This window comes from Pholis gunnellus (genome assembly GCF_910591455.1).
Source record: "Pholis gunnellus genome assembly, chromosome: 3".
Classification (NCBI taxonomy): domain Eukaryota; kingdom Metazoa; phylum Chordata; class Actinopteri; order Perciformes; family Pholidae; genus Pholis; species Pholis gunnellus.
Window position 1 is genome coordinate 15,818,440 of NC_136529.1, and position 18,384 is coordinate 15,836,823.

An 18,384-nucleotide genomic window follows, 5' to 3' on the forward strand; every position below is an offset into this window, starting at 1 on the left:
TTATTCTGGCTGATTTGACCTCTTTTGACATTAAAGTCAGGTGGACCTATTGTGTGGCTGTAGGAACAATTTTTTTTTACGACTCATTATAAAGTGAACTATTGAGTGAAGGAGTGACTTGAAACAGTCCGAGTTTGCTAAAGTAATCCAACTCCATATGATTGAAAGAATCATAAAAACGGTGTACAGGTGAAGGTGCAGCTACACTTACAGGCCAGTCAGGGGGCTGTCAATCAAGTACCCCCCCCACAGTCCAGAGGAGAGGTCTAATCTGCTAAAATAAGTGAAAACACCTGTGGTGGGCATCAGCAACGTTTTCCAAACACTGCAGTGCATTTTATCATACAAATGGGCCTCCCTTAAGACGCTCTGACTTGTCACAATAGGAGAAGCGACGGCGTAAATAATGAAATTAATGATGGCTGAATTCCATTTAGCAGCATTGATTTTAGGGTATTGTGCATGCTCGCTCACTGTGACGGCTTACTGGGACACTTGAACAGAACGTCGTGAATGTTAATAGTAAAGTCACACTTCAATGCCAAGAAACATAATTCTTCACCACGCAAGTGGATTCTTTAAGACATTGTAATAAATTAACCACACAGTCAAACAAAAATTGAGACACATATTGCTACACCATTGATATATTCAAGAGTTTTATTATTTGACGTCCCAATTTTCTTTGACAACATCATTGGCATTGCAGTGATTTTTTTTTTCTATAAGGAGAAAGAGTAATACCAGGGCAAGACGTTGGATCGTTTCTTTAAATGGAAGAGAGAACGTCCATTTCAGTTGGATCCATCTGCCATTTACCATCTATACACCGTAATGCACAATCCGTTAAAAATATGAAGTACTTAGCCAACCTGAGCTACAAGCAGATAGAGAGAACAGCAATAACAAAGACATGACAGAAGACAGTTGTATGCTGTGTGGGTGACACGTATTGTAATTCCATAGCGTTAAAAGATGTCTGATGAAGAACAGAACACATACAGCAGTAATAGTAGCAGTACAAGTAATGTTACATAAAAGGCAAATATTAATATATCAAGGAATGAATCCATGTTTTACACTGTGACTGCGGTATCAGCTTTTACTTAATGTCTACTTAGGAACATTTCTTCTGCAGTGTGAGGCAGTTATAAACCCATTAACACACACACACACACTTGAAGGGAAAAGGCAGTACAATCACCATAGTGTTCAACAGATTCTCAGGGGACATATTTGTCTGGGAAAACAAAGTGAGGAAGTATCATTTGAAGCTTGCCAAAACGTATGTGTAGCAGACGTTGCCCAAAATCAGTCATCCCTCTATAATATTTAAAGGCAAAAACATAAAAAGAAAGTGCAAAAAAACAAGTTTGTGTTTCAGGCTAGAGAAATAACATCAGCCAATTAAAATCTCAATTATGTTTTGACAGATTGGCAATAGAAAGCAAAAAGACAACAGAAAGAGAGAATAAGATACTTGGGATGCTGATATTAGCCAACATCATCTCACATTACAGAGCTTCAGCCAGTCTATCTAAAGTTTCCCGTTGCACTCTTTGAACATGGCTCCATCTTTCCCCCTCGGTGTGAGTGTCAGGGGCCAAAGTCAGAAAAATGGGTGGGCGGGACAGGAGATCACTCACTATCAAGTCAGGGACTCTGTGGTCAGAAGGGGTGTCATTCTTCTCTTGTGTGATCTTTGGGCACTGGATTTATCAGCAAGTGTACGCTAGTGTATTAACTTGTGTACTGCGCGTGTGTGTGTGTGTGTGTGTGGGGGGTGGGGTGGGTGGGAGGGAAGTACATCCATGGGCAGCGTACTGCGTGAGGGTTTGTGTCGATGGAATAAACAGCGGCGTGAAGGAGGAAGACCAGTAGGGGAGTCTTCGCCCTGGGAGCGAGGTGCAGGTGATGGAACCGGCGACAGGGTGTTTCAGAAAGCCAAGAGAGAAGATGGTCCAAGTTGTCCCTTAGCAGCTGCAGCTTTCTGCTGAAGGTTTAGCTCTGTCATTCCTATCCAGTTTTATAGGCTCCGGGAATTCATTATACAGCTCCACCTCTGTCTCCTGAAAGGCAGAAAAAGAAAGAAAATCAGAATGGGAGAAAATGGAACTGACTTAGTCATTAAGTTTTAAATCATTCAGCTATCATTGCATTAAGATATGCACATAAAGCACACATTTTTCATTTCAAGCAACTTTTACTCACTTGTTTGAGGGCGTTGCGTGCAATTGTCTGGAATGCCTGTTCTACATTGATGGCTTCTTTGGCGCTGGTCTCAAAGTAGGGGATGTTGTTCTTACTCTGACACCAAGCCTGGGCCCTTTTGGTGGTTACCTGCGTGTATGAAGAGGAAGAGATTCATGAAGAAGTATTTCCAGATAAATAATAACGTTCCAATGTCCATCCTTATGGACTCTCAAGAGAGGCCAACTAGCCAGACACCTCTATGCTCGATATGTCCACACGACTCCTAAGTTGGAGCTGTTGTTAGGTCACATAACTTCTGGCAAGTAAGGAATTGTTTTGGACAATATCTTTGATAGCATCTCTGAAACCGTCTTCCAGAACTCTGCAACCTCTGGGCACTCCCACACCAAATGAAAAAATGTGCCCAACATATTTTGAGTGCATAGGATGCAGTTTGGTGATGGTCCAGCTTTCATTTTATACAATGTTCCGAGAGTGACGCATGTTCTGTGAATACAATTAAAATGAATAGCTTGATGGCGAAGCTCCCTGGAAGATAGTTGCATGTTCTGCCATATTAGTTTCCAAAATGGGTTGGAGCTCTTTGGGGAGAGGCCCGAAGTCAGTCAACAGATAGGGTCTCACAGGAGGCCTCATGCCAGATATAATGTGCTGCAGAGACCAGTCTGCTGGGGCTGGTTAGAGCTGTCTGAAATGTACGTGTGCAGAAAAGTTATGTTCTAAGGCACACCATAAGTGCGCATCGCTGTACGCAGTTGGAGATAGAAAAAAACCCAGATGTGTGGTGTAGATTAAAATGCTTATGGATGTCTTGAACTGCGGGGAGAGTGTGCATCCCTTTCCTACGCCATTGAGGGAATGAAATTGGTTGCCTACCCAACTGAAGGTTATTGTTGTGAAAAACGGGAGAGGGAAGATTCCAGTAAGACAAAGTATTGTTGTGCTTTTTGGTAAGACCTGTGAGGGTGCTCCATGTTATCTTCCAATGGCCTCCAAAACACACAAGAAGTCGGATTTAACCATTTAGAATTCAGGGCGCAGTGCAAATGGCCTTTGATACCATTTGCAATTAAGGTACACCAAATGCGCCATCGCCTTTATGTCTTTGGAGAGTTGACAGTTTCCATCTGGGATTTTAATTCCCCCAGACAAATGTTGAACAAAGTCTTTTCCAGTGGTCTTATGGTGGAGGTAAAAAGTTATCATTAAGCTCAGAAAGGTGATCCGGTCTATATCTCCAGATTTGAAGAAATTCCTTCAAGGTGTTTCTGAGACATCGTGTTCATGAAAATGGACGGGACGGAGGAACGGACGGACACATGGAGAACATAATGCCTCTGGCCCCGGCTGTTGGAGACATAAAAAGCTGGCCATGGGTGTGAGGTTGCTGTGTTTGCATCTGATCTCATCAAACACGACTAATATTCTATTATTGAACCATACTGAGTAATAAACACTGATGATTTCAACATCACTCTCAACAGCCATTACTGATGAGCATTTGAAATGGGAGTTTAAGGGATCTGAGATTTACATGCAGCATAGGTAATAATCTATAATGAGGTCCTCACCTGTCTGTTCTCCAAGTCAATCTTGTTGCCGAGCACCACAAAGGGGAAGTTCTCAGGATCTCGAGGGCTGGCCTGGATCAGGAACTCATCCCTCCAGCTGTCGAGTGTCTTGAAGGTGTTGGGTGCAGTCACGTCAAACACCAGCACACAGCAGTCGGCTCCACGATAGAACGCAACGCCCAAAGACTGGAACCTCTCCTGGCCAGCTGTGTCCCAGATCTAGACAACAAACAAGGAGGCCAACACTTTAGTAAATAGACAAGATCACAGAAGCAGGTGAGAGGACTGCAAAAAATATTAACAACTGTGGCGATAATGCAAAAAATACTGATGCTGTGGTATGCGTCTCGTAAAAGGAAGGAACAAATAAAAGATGAATTCTCCAAGATGTAACCTTTCCAGCTTTAATGTTACCTTACCTGCATTGTAACGAGTCGGTCGTCCACCATCACCTCCTTGGTGAGGAAGTCTGCTCCTATTGTAGCTTTGTACTGGTTACTAAACTTCTTGTTCACATACTGGTTCATTAGGGAGGTCTTTCCAACACTGAGAGTAGAAGACAAGAGACAGCAGGATAACAGACACTGTAGAAATAAAAAGGTGGTACAGGTTGACTGATATTCTGTACGACATGTGCAGTTATTAGATTACCTAGTTTCATTTAGAGCCGGGGGATATATAGATGTAATCAAGAGATTATTTACACTTTTTAATCATTTCATGCGTCTTGAGAGGATTGGGTGGCCATGTCATGCCATGTCTCAAATAAGTGTAAATGCAACCAAGAGGCATTACAGCCTGGTTGACTCAAACCACCTTCCAAGTTTAACAACTTCAATCATGTGATATTAGCAGTTTTCCCTCTCACCTATAAAGCCATAGGTTAAAAACAGCTCCAGCTAATTCAATCTGATCCCTAATCAGTGCAAACAACTGAATGACCTGTGTGGGTTATGGAGCACTGATCGGTATGTGCAGGAAGCGTAAACAGATCAATGCCCCAAACTAGTCAGTGCTGGAATCTAGACTAACTTTTTACTTTGGTTGCACTGGTGTGCTCAATTTTTGACCGTGCCTTTTGGCAACACAATAATACATTTAAAGCATTGCCTTTTTTGTCAGCTCCCATACACATTGGTTATTTCTGAACATTTTATGTAAATGACAAAGAAGGAATAAAGAAGCAGATAAATGTTTTTTTGAGTCAGAGGCCGCTATCTCTGCTGAAGATGTTGGGTCTGAAGGGCACCGGAAGTAAAGGGTTAAAGGGACCATATATGAAATTAAACCTGGGACTTTTTAAATATCTTGTACTGCACTGTAGCTACACTGTTGAGGTCCAATCTGGTGAGAGTTACAGTAGTTTCATAATATACTGCGGCTTAATGTCTGTAAGGCTGCAATATTGTCAAGTGATGCAATTTCCTGACTTTTAGAGCAGCGAATGTTTTCACTCTCTTGGCCATCAGTCCCACATTGCTGTTGGAATTTTTTTTAGCCATGAAGAAAACATTACCAAGCTATAGTTTAGAATAGGGAACCCAATTTAGGAACATGTCACAGACAAAACATCGTCAGTAGAGGAAACAATTAAAACACTGTAGATTTTTCCAATATCACACAGCTCTAGTACTTAATATCACAATATTTAAGAAACGCTGGGAAACATCAGGTACCCTTAGGATAGTATTTGGATACAATACTTTTCACAACCACATGCAGGACTTAGCATGAAAGGCAATGGCAGTGATTATGTCTCAATAGGTCTGCAAATAAAAACATGTGGTTGAACAACAGTAACAGTTGTATGGCAGAGTAATAACTCCAGCTAGCAAGGAAGTAACACGAATCAGACCAGTTCTCAATGAGTTGACTCACAACAAAAATAATACTTTTAGGGTTTTTTTCCCCACCAATCTATTTTTAGAACAAACCAAACGGATCCTTTCATACCCCGATTTGCTGACATGTCGGAGAGAAATATCCTGTTGTGACTCACCCGGAATCTCCCAGGATGATGACTTTCAGGAGCACTTTCTTCCTGGACGTCATTTTTCCACAGCTGCAGAAAGACGAACAACAAAAAGTTTAGCATACAGACAGCAATAAACAATGCCTTCCTAACCCCTTCATCGCAAGTCCAAGACAAGTTCTTTATTGTTCAGGTACAATAAAATCAATACAAAGGTAAATCTGTTTCTATGCAGAGAGGCTCTTTAGACTACAAAGTTGTGTGTAGAGTTTTATGCCTCTGGACCAATCAGGTTTGAATACCACTCATTCCAGTCATGTGCTTTGTAAGCTGTTTGACAAATCACGAGGAACACATCATCATTCTTTCTTTTTCATGCACGTCAGGAAGTTCCCCTTTAGACAACCGACTGCTTCTTTTCACTACAACTCCAAACCAAGTGGCTCACCTAGACGTTTTTTGGTGATATCGCTTTCACTACGCGAATACAACCTTCTACTGCGTGTGTTGATGTTAGTACACTCTCAATCATCCCAGATTTAGACGTCAGATACCATTTCTACATAAAATGACCAGCATTTACAACACTAGCTAGGGGACACTGTACATATATTTATCTATCCCAATAGAGCAACAATAAACTTGTTGTCCCGTGATTTGGGTCAGTCAGTCAGTGGGTGACCGTTACTTTAAAAAGTTCACCGTTAGGCAATCAGTGTCATTTCTGAGCTCTCCAGTGAGCAGTGGATTGGATCATTTCTTCCATATCTCATCAAAATTAAGGAAGCAACATCTGAGATATTAAGTGAGTGAGAAAATTATGTATATATTTGAAGAACATCCCTCCAGTTGATCCTCAGGCTGCTTTATCTTTTTTCACACTTTTGTCTCAACTGTGCCAAGTAAATAGTCCAGCATATTGCTACTGATGAAGACAAATGTAGAAAGCCTGCTGAAGGTGTGCATCATATGAAGGCGAAACAATGTCAAAATCCACGAGCATGCGTGCGTAGAGGCCCCGCACGTGCAACTCAAACCGCCGCGCACGCAAATTACTTCTGTGAGCACTTTCACATAACTCCGTGCAAAACTGCAAAATATGCTATTATTGAAGCCCGTGCAGAGAAAACCACCTTTATACCGCCACCTGGCGTCTGTGCCTGGAGTGATATTCGGCCAATCCAAAGACGAAGATTGTACATTTAGTGATACAATGGTGACTGGGTCCTCCCACTTACTATCAAAAAGAAGAAGAAAAAACTTGCAAGGGAGCAGGTGAAATGTTCGCGTGCGAGCAGAAGAGCAGTGATAGAAGTCGTGCACCAGGGGACGCTCCTCGCCCTCAAAGTGTGGTTGTCTCCTCGCAGGCTTCAATTTTTGCTCACGCCGAGATATTCTGCGTGGAGTGATGTGGAAAGTCATTTGCATGCACGGCTGTTTGGAGTTGCACACGCGGGACCTCTACACCTGCGCGCATGGATCTCATTTGTTATTGTGGATTTTGACATTGATTTGCCTTCATAGCATCATTGACTCTCAGCGAGTATGGCAGCAGTAGCAGCCGTCTGATGCGAATATTTAACCTATGATACAATGCTTCCTCATAACACTGACCATTATCCTAACCGTCACTTTGGACATAATAACACATGGTGGGTATTTACAGTACATAGCACACAGAAAACATATATAACCAAATGTATTTGTTAGTTTAATATTGTTTGCAATTAAAAAAATGTCTTTAAATGAAAAATTCTGTTCCAGATTTGGGGGAATACAAATAATTACTTTGATCGTTTTTTGGCAGTGAAGCACAGTAACCGGTTTGACAGAGAACATGGCCACTTCCCATCAGCTCGTCACGTCAGTAAACATCATCATGCTCAACGGATATTTTAGACATGCCAATCTGCCAGCTCAAACAGGTTGTTGTAACCTCAGCCCTTAATAAAATGAATTCAAACTCTGAAACTAAGCCAAAGTAAAACACAAACACAAGCACTCCATCAGGAGCTGGAAAGTACACTTGCATACTTTCTGAAAGGAACGAGCACACAGCACTCCAGTGGCTACTGAACTGTGAAGCACAGTGTGTGAACAGTACAGTAGGGACTGATTTGCTGACAACAGCACATTTCTTAAGTCTAGAAACTCAACTCAGGTCTTTAACCTTTGACAAACAGCAGAGCATTCGACATTGATACCTGAGTGCATGACGATCATCTCAGACAAGAGGTTCAGAAATCAGGTGGCTGCTTCTCACTTAACACAGTTATTAAAGATAAAAGGAAAACAAACAAACTGAAGGTATTTATACAATACCTGCAGGTCTGTGGAAATACCTGAAGATATGGCACTCTAGGAAATAACACTGTACTGGTTAATTGACCTTAAAAGATTAATATATTGGAAATATGTGTTTGCCATCATTTTCTGTTAAGAAATTTCTTCTGCTGCGTCATGAGCAGTTTAGTCAATTAAAAAAAAATAGTGCAAACTTTTTTTTATTACAAAAGCTTGCACTAAACTATGCAAAAGGTTATAAAGTTTAGAGTAGTGATGTAGAGAGTCTGGTACTAATATGTTGGGTTTTTATTAAGTAGCATTTCATTTCCTGTCTACTATTATGAGTTTAATACATAACTGCTCTGTTTGATCCTTAAAAAATAACACAAATATAAATAATTGTGGCAAAACAGAAAGTTAAATAGTTTCATTCTTTGACAAACTGATAATTCAAACGATTTAAAGCCACATTCTTTTATGTATGTTTTATCCCACCATTGTTCATGGACAGTCTCCCGTCTATTTACATTATTTAAGAATCCAAAAGGATTACTGGGCAAATATCTGTTTGTCTGTAAAATATGTGCCATCACCAATAATAAGATGTTCTTGTATGGCGGAAACTGCCCATCACTACACAAGTTAACATTAGACTGTCCATGGATTTCACACATAAACTCACATGTGTTGTACGAAGGTAAAGGTCTGGACATATTGCCCTATCTGCCTATAAATCACTGGCACAAGCAGCTGGAATTCACAGATCACTTCTGATATGGATTATGCCGGCACACCCACAGGCACAAACTCTGGCCTAGAAATAGATTTGGACGTCTTCAGATGTTTCTCAATGTTCAAACCCATCTCCACATATTATAAAATCAGACCTTCTGATGTTGTTATTCAGGATTGTATCAAATAGGAAAAATAAATGTTGTGAAATAAAAGACAAATCCAGTACTCCACACTTAAGCACAGCATACAGTGGAACAAACGGGAACACTGGGTAATGTAAACTGAGAAGCAGTGGCGTACGCTACAATGTCAACTGTGAAAACATTTCAGGCATTTTAACCATGACAAAACTGCATAACCATAAGATGTGCTGAGCAACTAGATTTAAAAAAATAATAATTCATGGCAAGACATTAGATATGAGTGAATCTCAAATTAATTACTGTAATCAATCATTAAATACTAAATCACAGAGCAGTAGCATGTCACAGTCATCATACTCATTATATTGTTTGTAAAATGTATGATTTTGAAAGCCAATGAAAATGAAATAAGGTAAAAAGAACTTATTCAAGTTAGAACTTGAATAAGAAAAGCAATAGATTTCAGGTCACACGTCATCTTGGCAAGTTTTACAGCTTTTAAAGAAGGTTAATGTGCGCTGTAGCCACAATAAAGCACCTTTCAACGCATAATCTGAAGGACATGTACCTGCGTGATCTGTGAGTCACAACCAAAACCAAAACCTGGGGCATGTGTCGTCTGTGACAGAGACACGGGATGTTTCTCTCAGACAGCCTGTTGACGGGAGTCATGGGTAAAGTCGATAACCATGAAGACACCTCGACACGTGATTAATCAACCATTCACAACGTACTGGTTGTATGCCCCACACTCCCTACTTCTCTAAAGTATTGAGAGAAAACGACGTTCCGTCTGTCAACATGTTAACACATTGTTTACGACCAAACCTCGTCTCCCCGGTTCTGCTTCCTTGTTGGAGTCGACCCAAAGGAGCCCTAGGCCGGCCTTGTTTTTGTCAACCGGCTTCTCGAAAAACATTGCACCATTAGCCGTTAACGTCACAGCGTCGGCGTTCACGGGACACTGGATGAATTGATGAGATGAGATGAATTGACACTGTGCATATAAATCACACAGTTGTCGTTTCAAGAACCTACCTTCGACTTGTAACACAGCCAACCGTTGACTTCTTGACGGGACTCGAGCAGGCTGCGCGCTGACTAGTTGTTGTTGTGCAGGACGGTTCGCGTTATTGGCTAACTAGGCGTTACGTTAGCTAGCTAGCTAGCTAGCTCGCTGTCACTGAACTCGTTAGCTAGCGTTAATTTAGCGATACCACGTTGCAAATTCTTAGAGAAATACGTTGCCCGTTGCGTGAACACTAACAATACCCTTGGCGTAAATTGACGAGGCAGATTATCTACAGCCGGTGTGTAAATTTGGCACTTTGCTTCAAGGCTTGTCTCCCAGCGAGCTAACTGTCTGCTACCTCCAGCGTCTCTCTTCCCCTTTCACTTCCTCCTCCTCCAAAACAACGCCTGCGTCCTTCGTCACACGCAGTTCATCGACTGACTCAGCCCACTTCTGTTTTTGATATTTAGCATTGACTAAACTTTCTGTTTTTTGGTCTTTGGTGGACAGAGCAACCTTTGAGAGTTTTCAGGGGGTTGTTATCAATGCAACAGTTAAAGAATAATTAATGTAAAGAGATATGAACCTACAGTATATCGTATCATGACTAGTATGATTAGTAGTAGTATTGCAGCAATTTATGATGAAGGGTTCACAAAACAAAATAAAAGATCAAGATCAAAGCTGCAGAGGCTGAGATATCCAAACACGGGTACTCACAATTACCACAATGCATCTAAATGCCCTTTTTTTTAAACCTCACACCCCCAGCTTCAAACACATGTCTGTTCAAATGTTTATGCCTTGAGCCCAAACGGAGATAACCCTGACGAAATCATCACGATTATATGTGTAGACGTTGTGTAAACTCACTACATGAACACAATACTAAGCTTAAAATAAGCGGAGTGCCCCTTTAAAAGCAGAGGTTGACACTTTATTCTGACTCTGCAATCAGCAGCTGAGAAAGCAGCCTCAAGGTTGTCTTGCTGGAGCTTTTGAGCATATTACATGATCTTCATCAGCAAATATATGTGTGCACACTACTTCACCGCTCTGAGGTCCCTCTTACTTTAATATTCCTGCCCCCCCCCCCCCGACCAGTGCTGCTTTTTCAACTTCACATGATCAACAGAACAAGTAAGAGATGTGATGGTTCTGTGTGATTAATTGCAGTCAAAGACCAAAGGGAGAGCTCTGATGATCCACCACTAGAGGACAGAATCAACCCACTTTCAATGAATGAACCAAATTAACTGGTGGCCCTGGACACCAGTCCACATTTAGGTTTTGGGCCTCTGTAAAGCAATGTAACACCCTGTGGTTGACATTGTTCTGAGAAAGTGTTACTGTTAAATCAAAAATAAGTGAGATGAGTTGCTTCTGTGATACATGAAAGACTTCCCCTCCAAGCACAAAAACACAGTGTTGCAGAAAGATTGGGATGCATGTCAGTCTTTACTGCCGGTCTGCAGACGGTTAGTCCATGAAAGAGTGTGTGTGTGTGTGTGTGTGTGTGTGTGCGTGTGTGTGTGTGTGTGTGTGTGTGTGTGTGTGTGTGTGTGTGTGTCATGTGATATCTTAAAAATGCTTGTCTGACGGATATGACAGAAAGGTTATGTCTGTTTTCCTGTCCAATGAAAACACATATGTATGTATACTTTCAAAGTATGACAAAACATTTGAGGGTACCATGACACTTTAAAATTGAAACAGAACTTAAAATCGATAACAAATGTGTGGTATTGATATATTAACATCTAATTATGATATAAAGATATAAAAAAGATGCCACTAATTCCACTTGGTGCAAAATGTCGGTGTAAACTCACAACTGAGTTCACAGACACACTTTAAGTTCTATAAGAAATATGCTTTCTGGTTAGTGTGACACACACACGATCTTTTCAAAAGGAGAACTTTATTCATAACATCTGAAATGAGTTTCTGGTTTGAATTCTTTTCAGACGCAGCTAAATTAAATGGAACTGATGACGTATTTTCATTGGTCTTACTGTGGCTTATTGATGAATGTGTGTTTTACTATCTTGTGTGTGATATTTGTAATGTCATATATTATGTTTAGGGTACATTTCCAACATCTGGCCAGAGACGACATGCTTGACATTAGTCATTTAAACTAACTCATTTACAGTTGTTTTTCTGTTAATCAAAGAATAAATACAAATAAACCACTATAAAATTAGTTATCGGAGAAATTCAGAACTGTTGCGTCCATATAGATCTTATTGTTTACCATATTCTCAGTGTTGCGAAGATCATTTATCTAACAGAATCTTTAAATAATAATGGAACATACAATTCTTGACTCTCTTATCAGTGTTCTTTAACATTTTTATTTAAACTCACAGACTCCTACATTTTTTCTATATAACGCAGCGCCGCAATTGGCTGATCAGAACAACCATTTCACATTATGAGGTCATTTTTCCTCATCAAGCCTAACAGAGACCTCATCTTGATTTTGTCCTGCTCCATGTTCATGTGTAAGTGTGTCTTCGTGTATGTGTTTGCTCTCCTAGTTAGTGGGAGTGTGCCTCTGCAGATTCCTGATGACTGGTGTTTATAGAGGAATTCCTGCCTTCTCGCTCCTATTGAATGTAGAGTCTTTATGGCCTCTTTGGACCTCCGTTTGTAAACACAAACACTGCGACACAAAAGGATGTGAGTGAGAAACTGGTGCACAGGAGGAAAGGAGCCACATACTTTCGGCATCTGCTGCATTTCTATCTTTACAAACATTGCTGCGTATGCACGTTGAGGGGTAAGGCTCAGAAGAGGTGAAAGTCTGTTCAGAATGGGCATGGGATTCTTCAGAGGAATAAAAAGTTATTCTTCATGCATACAGCATGTGAGGCAGGTGAAGAGCTCATTCACAGCATTAAAAAAAGTCCATTCATCTGTGAAAGACTGGTTTACATTTGCTTAATGTTACACTGGTTACAATGGTTTGTGTGTGTAAACATTTACCTCTGTGTGTGGCTGTGTGGGAGTCTAAGAGAGAGAGAGCATGAGATGAGTTAATGAGATGGACAGATTGTGTGTGTGTGTGTGTGTGTGTGCCACAGGGGGGTGGGTGCATTAGTCTGTGTCAGACAGCAAAGAGTGCCGCAGTTATCTAGGAATCTGAGCCAAAGCAACCTCACTAACAGACAGACAGCAGAAGAAAGAGGAGGACTGGGAGTGAGATGAACTGAGGGAAAAAAAAGAAAGAAGAAGAAGAGGATGAATGAAGCACAAATAGTAGAGAACAAGACAGTCAAGGACGGCAATAGAAATATTTAAACAAAAAAGACAGGTCAGCAAACACTTTACACCTGAAGAGGCATTTGTTGAGATAAAGGAGAGTGACGTGAACGTTTTCTAAGAATCATCAACAACAAGGGGACAAACAAATTACAACTCAGAGAAAGAAGGTTTTCCTTCTGAACCTGCTCAAGAGTTTAAGACAAAGGTCAGGGCGAGCCTGCATTGCTGCATTTTCCCATGGTTCCACCCGGTTCTCTCAGTTTGCTTCCTCTGCTGTCGCTGTATGTGGGAGCACTGCTGTCCTCGGATGTGTCTCCGGACTACACGCACCCTCCCTGCAGAGACATGCTGGTGGCTGCACCCATCCAGCCCAGGACGGGAGCAGGAGTGGGTTCCGGGGCGTGTGAGGGTCAAACTGGCACAACAGCCTGCAGGATGGGGGTTTCACTTCCAGCCATCTCAGATTTTCCTCGGAGGGTGGAGCACAGGCAGGAGCTCCCCCAGGTTCAGCCTAAGGTGAGTGACATCACCTATACAGTGTCGTGGCAGACCCAAATGAGATGTATTGTTTACAAATCTTAAAATGTTATTCTAATAAAAGCCAGATAATGCAACTTTTAAATCTCAGCCATGTATTAGTGAGATGATTCAGAAACATTGATGGGCGAGTTGAAGCAGAGCTGACCCCCTGTCTAATCATGCACTTGTGTCAGGGAGACTGAGCAGCGTATCAGGCACAGGTCAGCAGGTCCTTTCTCACGGGACAGTCGGCACACTAAACTTGGCACCAACAGACATGGAGCAATGACAGTAAGCAATCAAAGAAGGGATAAAATTAGATCTGCTTCAAAAATGTCCTCATCATATGGTCGTGCTGAGCTCATGCAGCAACAGGTGTGTGTGTGTGTGTGTGTGTGTGAGGGACATGATGCCTGATGTAAGTGTAAGAGACAGATTGAGTGTGACACAAAACATGCCACTGAGCTATGAGTTTTGCTTTTAAACTGTAGAATGTATGATAATGCACATGCACATTTGCGTTATTTAAAATCCCAGCATTATTTCACTCAACAATAGACATGAATCTTCCTTGGTGAATAAAGAGGATTTGGCACTGTTGTGTGCAACAATGTGAGCACTGTCTTTGCAGACTGGAGGTGTCAAAGAGCGTCTCGTTCAGTTGCAGCGCTGCATGCGCTCTCTCCAGGAAACAGGGGGCCCCTGGAGTCCCGGGGGCCAGGAGAACAACTCTCTAGGAGCCATCCTGGCACTAATGGCAGCTGTGCTGACGGAGTGTGACCTCCACTGTCACAGCCAGGCCCTTGGGGCGATGGCCAAACGACTCGGTGAGTAGTACATATACGTATATATCCTCCACCTCTGCAACAAACAGACAAATACACACACACACACACACACACACACACACACACACACACACACACACACACACACACACACACACACACACACACACACACACACACACACACAAACACACACAAACAAAGAAACACAGCACAGCCACTCCCCCACTCATAGTAAACACAACCTCAATGAGGCCTGCTAAGTGTCGGTCATAGGTGAGTGCATAGGAATTTTACTGCACTCAGAAGGATGAGAACAATTTAATTTACAAGCACACACACACACACACACACACACATACTGTATGGCTCACAACGTGAGGAAGATTCATCATACAAACTTGAACCCCTCTCTGTAGTACATAGAGGCAAAGCTTTTATTTTCAACCCTTGTGTCTCACTGATAACCCAATCTCTCTCTGGCTGACAGAGAGTGCAGCCGTGGGAAGAGAGGGGGAGAGAGACCTGCTGCTTTTCCTGAAGAGCATCACACAATATCCACCCACAGGTAAGGGCATCAGGAGTGACCACATGAAAAAATTGTTGCTTATTAAGTTGAATACAAATGTACTGTGTGTGGTTCTCAGTTGCCCCCTTGGAGAGGTTACACCCTCAGGACTGTGCAGAGATTTACAGGCTCGGGATCAAAGAGAATGGAATCTACACCATCCAGCCTGACCTGCACAGGCCGGCATTGGAGGTATTTCAGATTCGCCACACTCATAAAACACAAAGACGGACCCCCAACCCATTCCTCTTCTTTTAGAGATGTGTGTGCTATCTGTGGATCACGAAAATCTAGGCTTTATAATATCAAAGACTTTGTTTTGGCTCAGGCTAAATGTGACATGGAGACGGCGGGTGGTGGGTGGACGGTGATCCAGAATCGGCGGGACGGCTCACTGGACTTCAACAGGACATGGCAGGAATACCGGGAGGGCTTTGGCAGTCCGCAGGGAGAGCACTGGCTGGGGAACACAGCGCTGCACGCCCTCACCTCCGCTGGCCAACACCAACTCCGCATCGAGCTGGAGGACTGGCACCAGCAGAAACGCCATGCTACCTACAACCACTTCAGGGTGGCCTCAGAGGCACAGAGGTGAGACACACTGCAGAGGCACAAACACACACTTTCTGCAACACCTAGATGGGTGGAATTAACTATCGTTAAGCCCCTGAAATTGGACAACAATCAAAGTTTAGAAAGAAATGTCTCGGTTATCATTTATAACTGAGACACACTCAGAATTTGCTTCATTGTGAATATTTGGTTGTAGTTTGATTGTGGGTTTTATTGACAGTGCTGGCAAGATGAGGAAACATCGTGAAATATGTTATTAACTCTTGATTCAAATGTTGCTAAACTCTGATTGGTGCATGAGTATGTGTCATCAAATGTTTCCAATTGAATCTCGCCAACAGAAATCTGGGTTGTGGTATTATACCAATATGGTCAGTGCATGGCTGGTTGTGTGTGTGTGTGTGTCTGTCTGTTTAATCTGTATCCACTTGGTTCCCAGTACACACATAAGGATTTGGATGCTACGCACAATCCTCATAAATGTGTCATATGTTGTTTCTCTTTCTTCCAGGTATCGTTTGACAGCGCGGGAGTACTCTGGCGATGCGGGCAATGCATTGAGCTACAGCAAACGTTACAACCACGACAGCAGATCCTTCAGCACGGCTGACCGAGACCACGACCGTTATGCAGCTGGAAACTGTGGTCAGTACTACGGTGCAGGCTGGTGGTTCGATGCTTGCCTGGCAGCAAACCTGAATGGACGTTATTACCGTGGGCGCTACAGTGGGGTGACCAACGGGATCTATTGGGGGACATGGTACATCCTGACAGATGGACGAACTGGAGAACGCTACTCCTTCAAGAGGGTGGAGATGAAGACGAGACCCAGAAACGTTGTCAGAACATCCTAAGTAATAGCAACAATTCAGTTTTCTTTAAGTCACTGTGCGGACAGAGCAGCTTTCATGTCACTTATCAGTTACATGCAGGTGGCAGCTAATAGATGAAAAAAATATACAAAAGATATGTCTAAACATTCACTAGCAGACTGTTTGAAGCTACACTCCATGTATAAATATGTTTTTGTTTATTAAGGGGCTTCTCTCTTGCAAAACCACATTTATAGCGTTTCTCCATAGCAGTAATAGAAAGAAATAGATAGTGAAAATACCGCTTGTAAAAGCTGTTATCGTAATAAATTTGGAGAATCTTTATTTGTACATTAAAAATAACATTCTGTGGTACTTTAATGAATCACTAGGAAGCCTACTGACGCTGTGTCTACATGCAATCATTGTTTACATGTAAAGGGTGATTTTATAGTGATGCCACACGTTCACATACAACATACTAGAACAGAAACTGTTCATAAAAGTGATCCTACAAGAATGCATGGGCCCCTATCCTGTCTAAGCTCCATGATCCATTAAAATAGGCTACTGTCTGCAACAGCTCACATGTGTTTTAGGTCAGATGATGCCATGAGAGAAAATGTCTCACTCTATGAGGCAAAGAGGTCATTGTGACCCTGCAGGGGGCTTTAACAGTTAGGTGTTACACAGCTTCTCAAATTCAGACTTTATCACCATGTTGTTCATGCAACAGAGAGCTGATAGGGATTTTTAAACCTGTCTCTGTCTACTCACAGGCCCCTGTGTTCTGCCTCCAACTCTATTAACATAGAGCCAAGCCACAAGCTCACGGTTTGACACTAAACAGTTTTGTAGAGGCCATTTTTCTCACCTTGCCATGCTCATACTTTCCCAGGTCTAAGCCTGACACACTGCTGCTGGCCGTCAGGAGCCTTACTCTGTCGTCATACCACGAAACTGCCCTGCACCCACCACTATCAACTCAAACACACACAGAGCACACACTCTGCTTCACCTGCTTTTTGGAGTTGGCGTCAGGCGGGCGGCTCCCTCTCTGGCTGTGCTTCACAAAGGCTTTTCTGGGAGTTTAGAGTTGGTGCGTGAGCGCTGACTTTGGCCGTGCATGTGTGATGCTTGTGTCTTTGTGTGGAGGTGGTGTTGGGATGGTCAGTGAGTGTGTGGATGGCTGCACCTATTTTAGCAGTGTTCACGGTGAGCTGTCAGTCTCTCCGACGAGCAGGGTGTCTAATATTAACCAGAGAGGGGGCTCAGCGGGCTCTGATCTAAACACACAGACTCACCGCGGGCAGACTCCAGACCAGCCATGGTATTTCACATACACTATACACACACTGGGACATGCCCGTAATCATCTGCACACACACACACACACGCACAAACACACACACACACACAGGAGAGACTCTGACTATAGGAGACTACAGTTGTTCTCTCAGCAGAAAAGGAGGTGCATGATGTGCTTGACTTCATTAAAACAAGTGCACATTAGAAATAAAATGGCCTCCATTGAGGACAGTTTGATCATGCCGCCTTGATTACTGTTATGAAGCCACGAGCTCCCTTTCCCCTTTTCTTTGTCTTACACATATACTTGCACACAACAGTTAATCATAAGTAATCAAGACCAATCATCCATATAAGCCATTATACATATCAGCTTTCTCATTTGTTTTTGTGTGTGTGTGTGTGTGTGTGTGTGTGTGTGTGTGTGTGTGTGTGTGTGTGTGTGTGTGTGTGTGTGTGCGCGCACTGTAATACTAGAGAAACCACTGCAAGGTTGCAAGGTGAAAGGCTTCATGTTGTGCCCCCTGGTGGCTCCTGATGGTACTGGAGAGTCACAGAAAATCTTTATTTTAGTTGAAGATACTGGTATCATCTGCAGTGGGTCAAATTGTAA

At 42.5% G+C, this 18,384-nt stretch overlaps 2 protein-coding genes across 2 annotated transcripts; one reads left to right on the forward strand and one right to left on the reverse strand.

Annotated features, from left to right (window-relative positions):
* Positions 1 to 1,771: 1,771 nt before the first annotated feature.
* LOC306715914 (ras-related protein rab7-like) lies at positions 1,772 to 10,310 on the reverse strand. The gene is made up of 6 exons (XM_079186400.1): positions 9,960 to 10,310; positions 5,785 to 5,847; positions 4,205 to 4,331; positions 3,786 to 4,004; positions 2,212 to 2,340; positions 1,772 to 2,069 (listed from the first exon to the last, which is right to left on the reverse strand). Exons 2-6 carry the CDS (start codon positions 5,835 to 5,837, stop codon positions 1,974 to 1,976), a joined length of 624 nt encoding a protein of 207 aa, XP_079042526.1. The 5' UTR covers positions 5,838 to 5,847; positions 9,960 to 10,310; the 3' UTR covers positions 1,772 to 1,973.
* A 3,130-nt stretch (positions 10,311 to 13,440) lies between these two features.
* On the forward strand, positions 13,441 to 18,146 carry LOC306715852 (fibroleukin; the record flags this gene model as incomplete). Its single annotated transcript, XM_079186331.1, has 6 exons — positions 13,441 to 13,719; positions 14,354 to 14,549; positions 15,001 to 15,078; positions 15,158 to 15,270; positions 15,407 to 15,669; positions 16,163 to 18,146. The coding sequence occupies 6 exons, from the start codon at positions 13,441 to 13,443 to the stop codon at positions 16,503 to 16,505; spliced, it is 1,272 nt and encodes a 423-aa protein (XP_079042457.1). The 3' UTR covers positions 16,506 to 18,146.
* Positions 18,147 to 18,384: the final 238 nt, after the last annotated feature.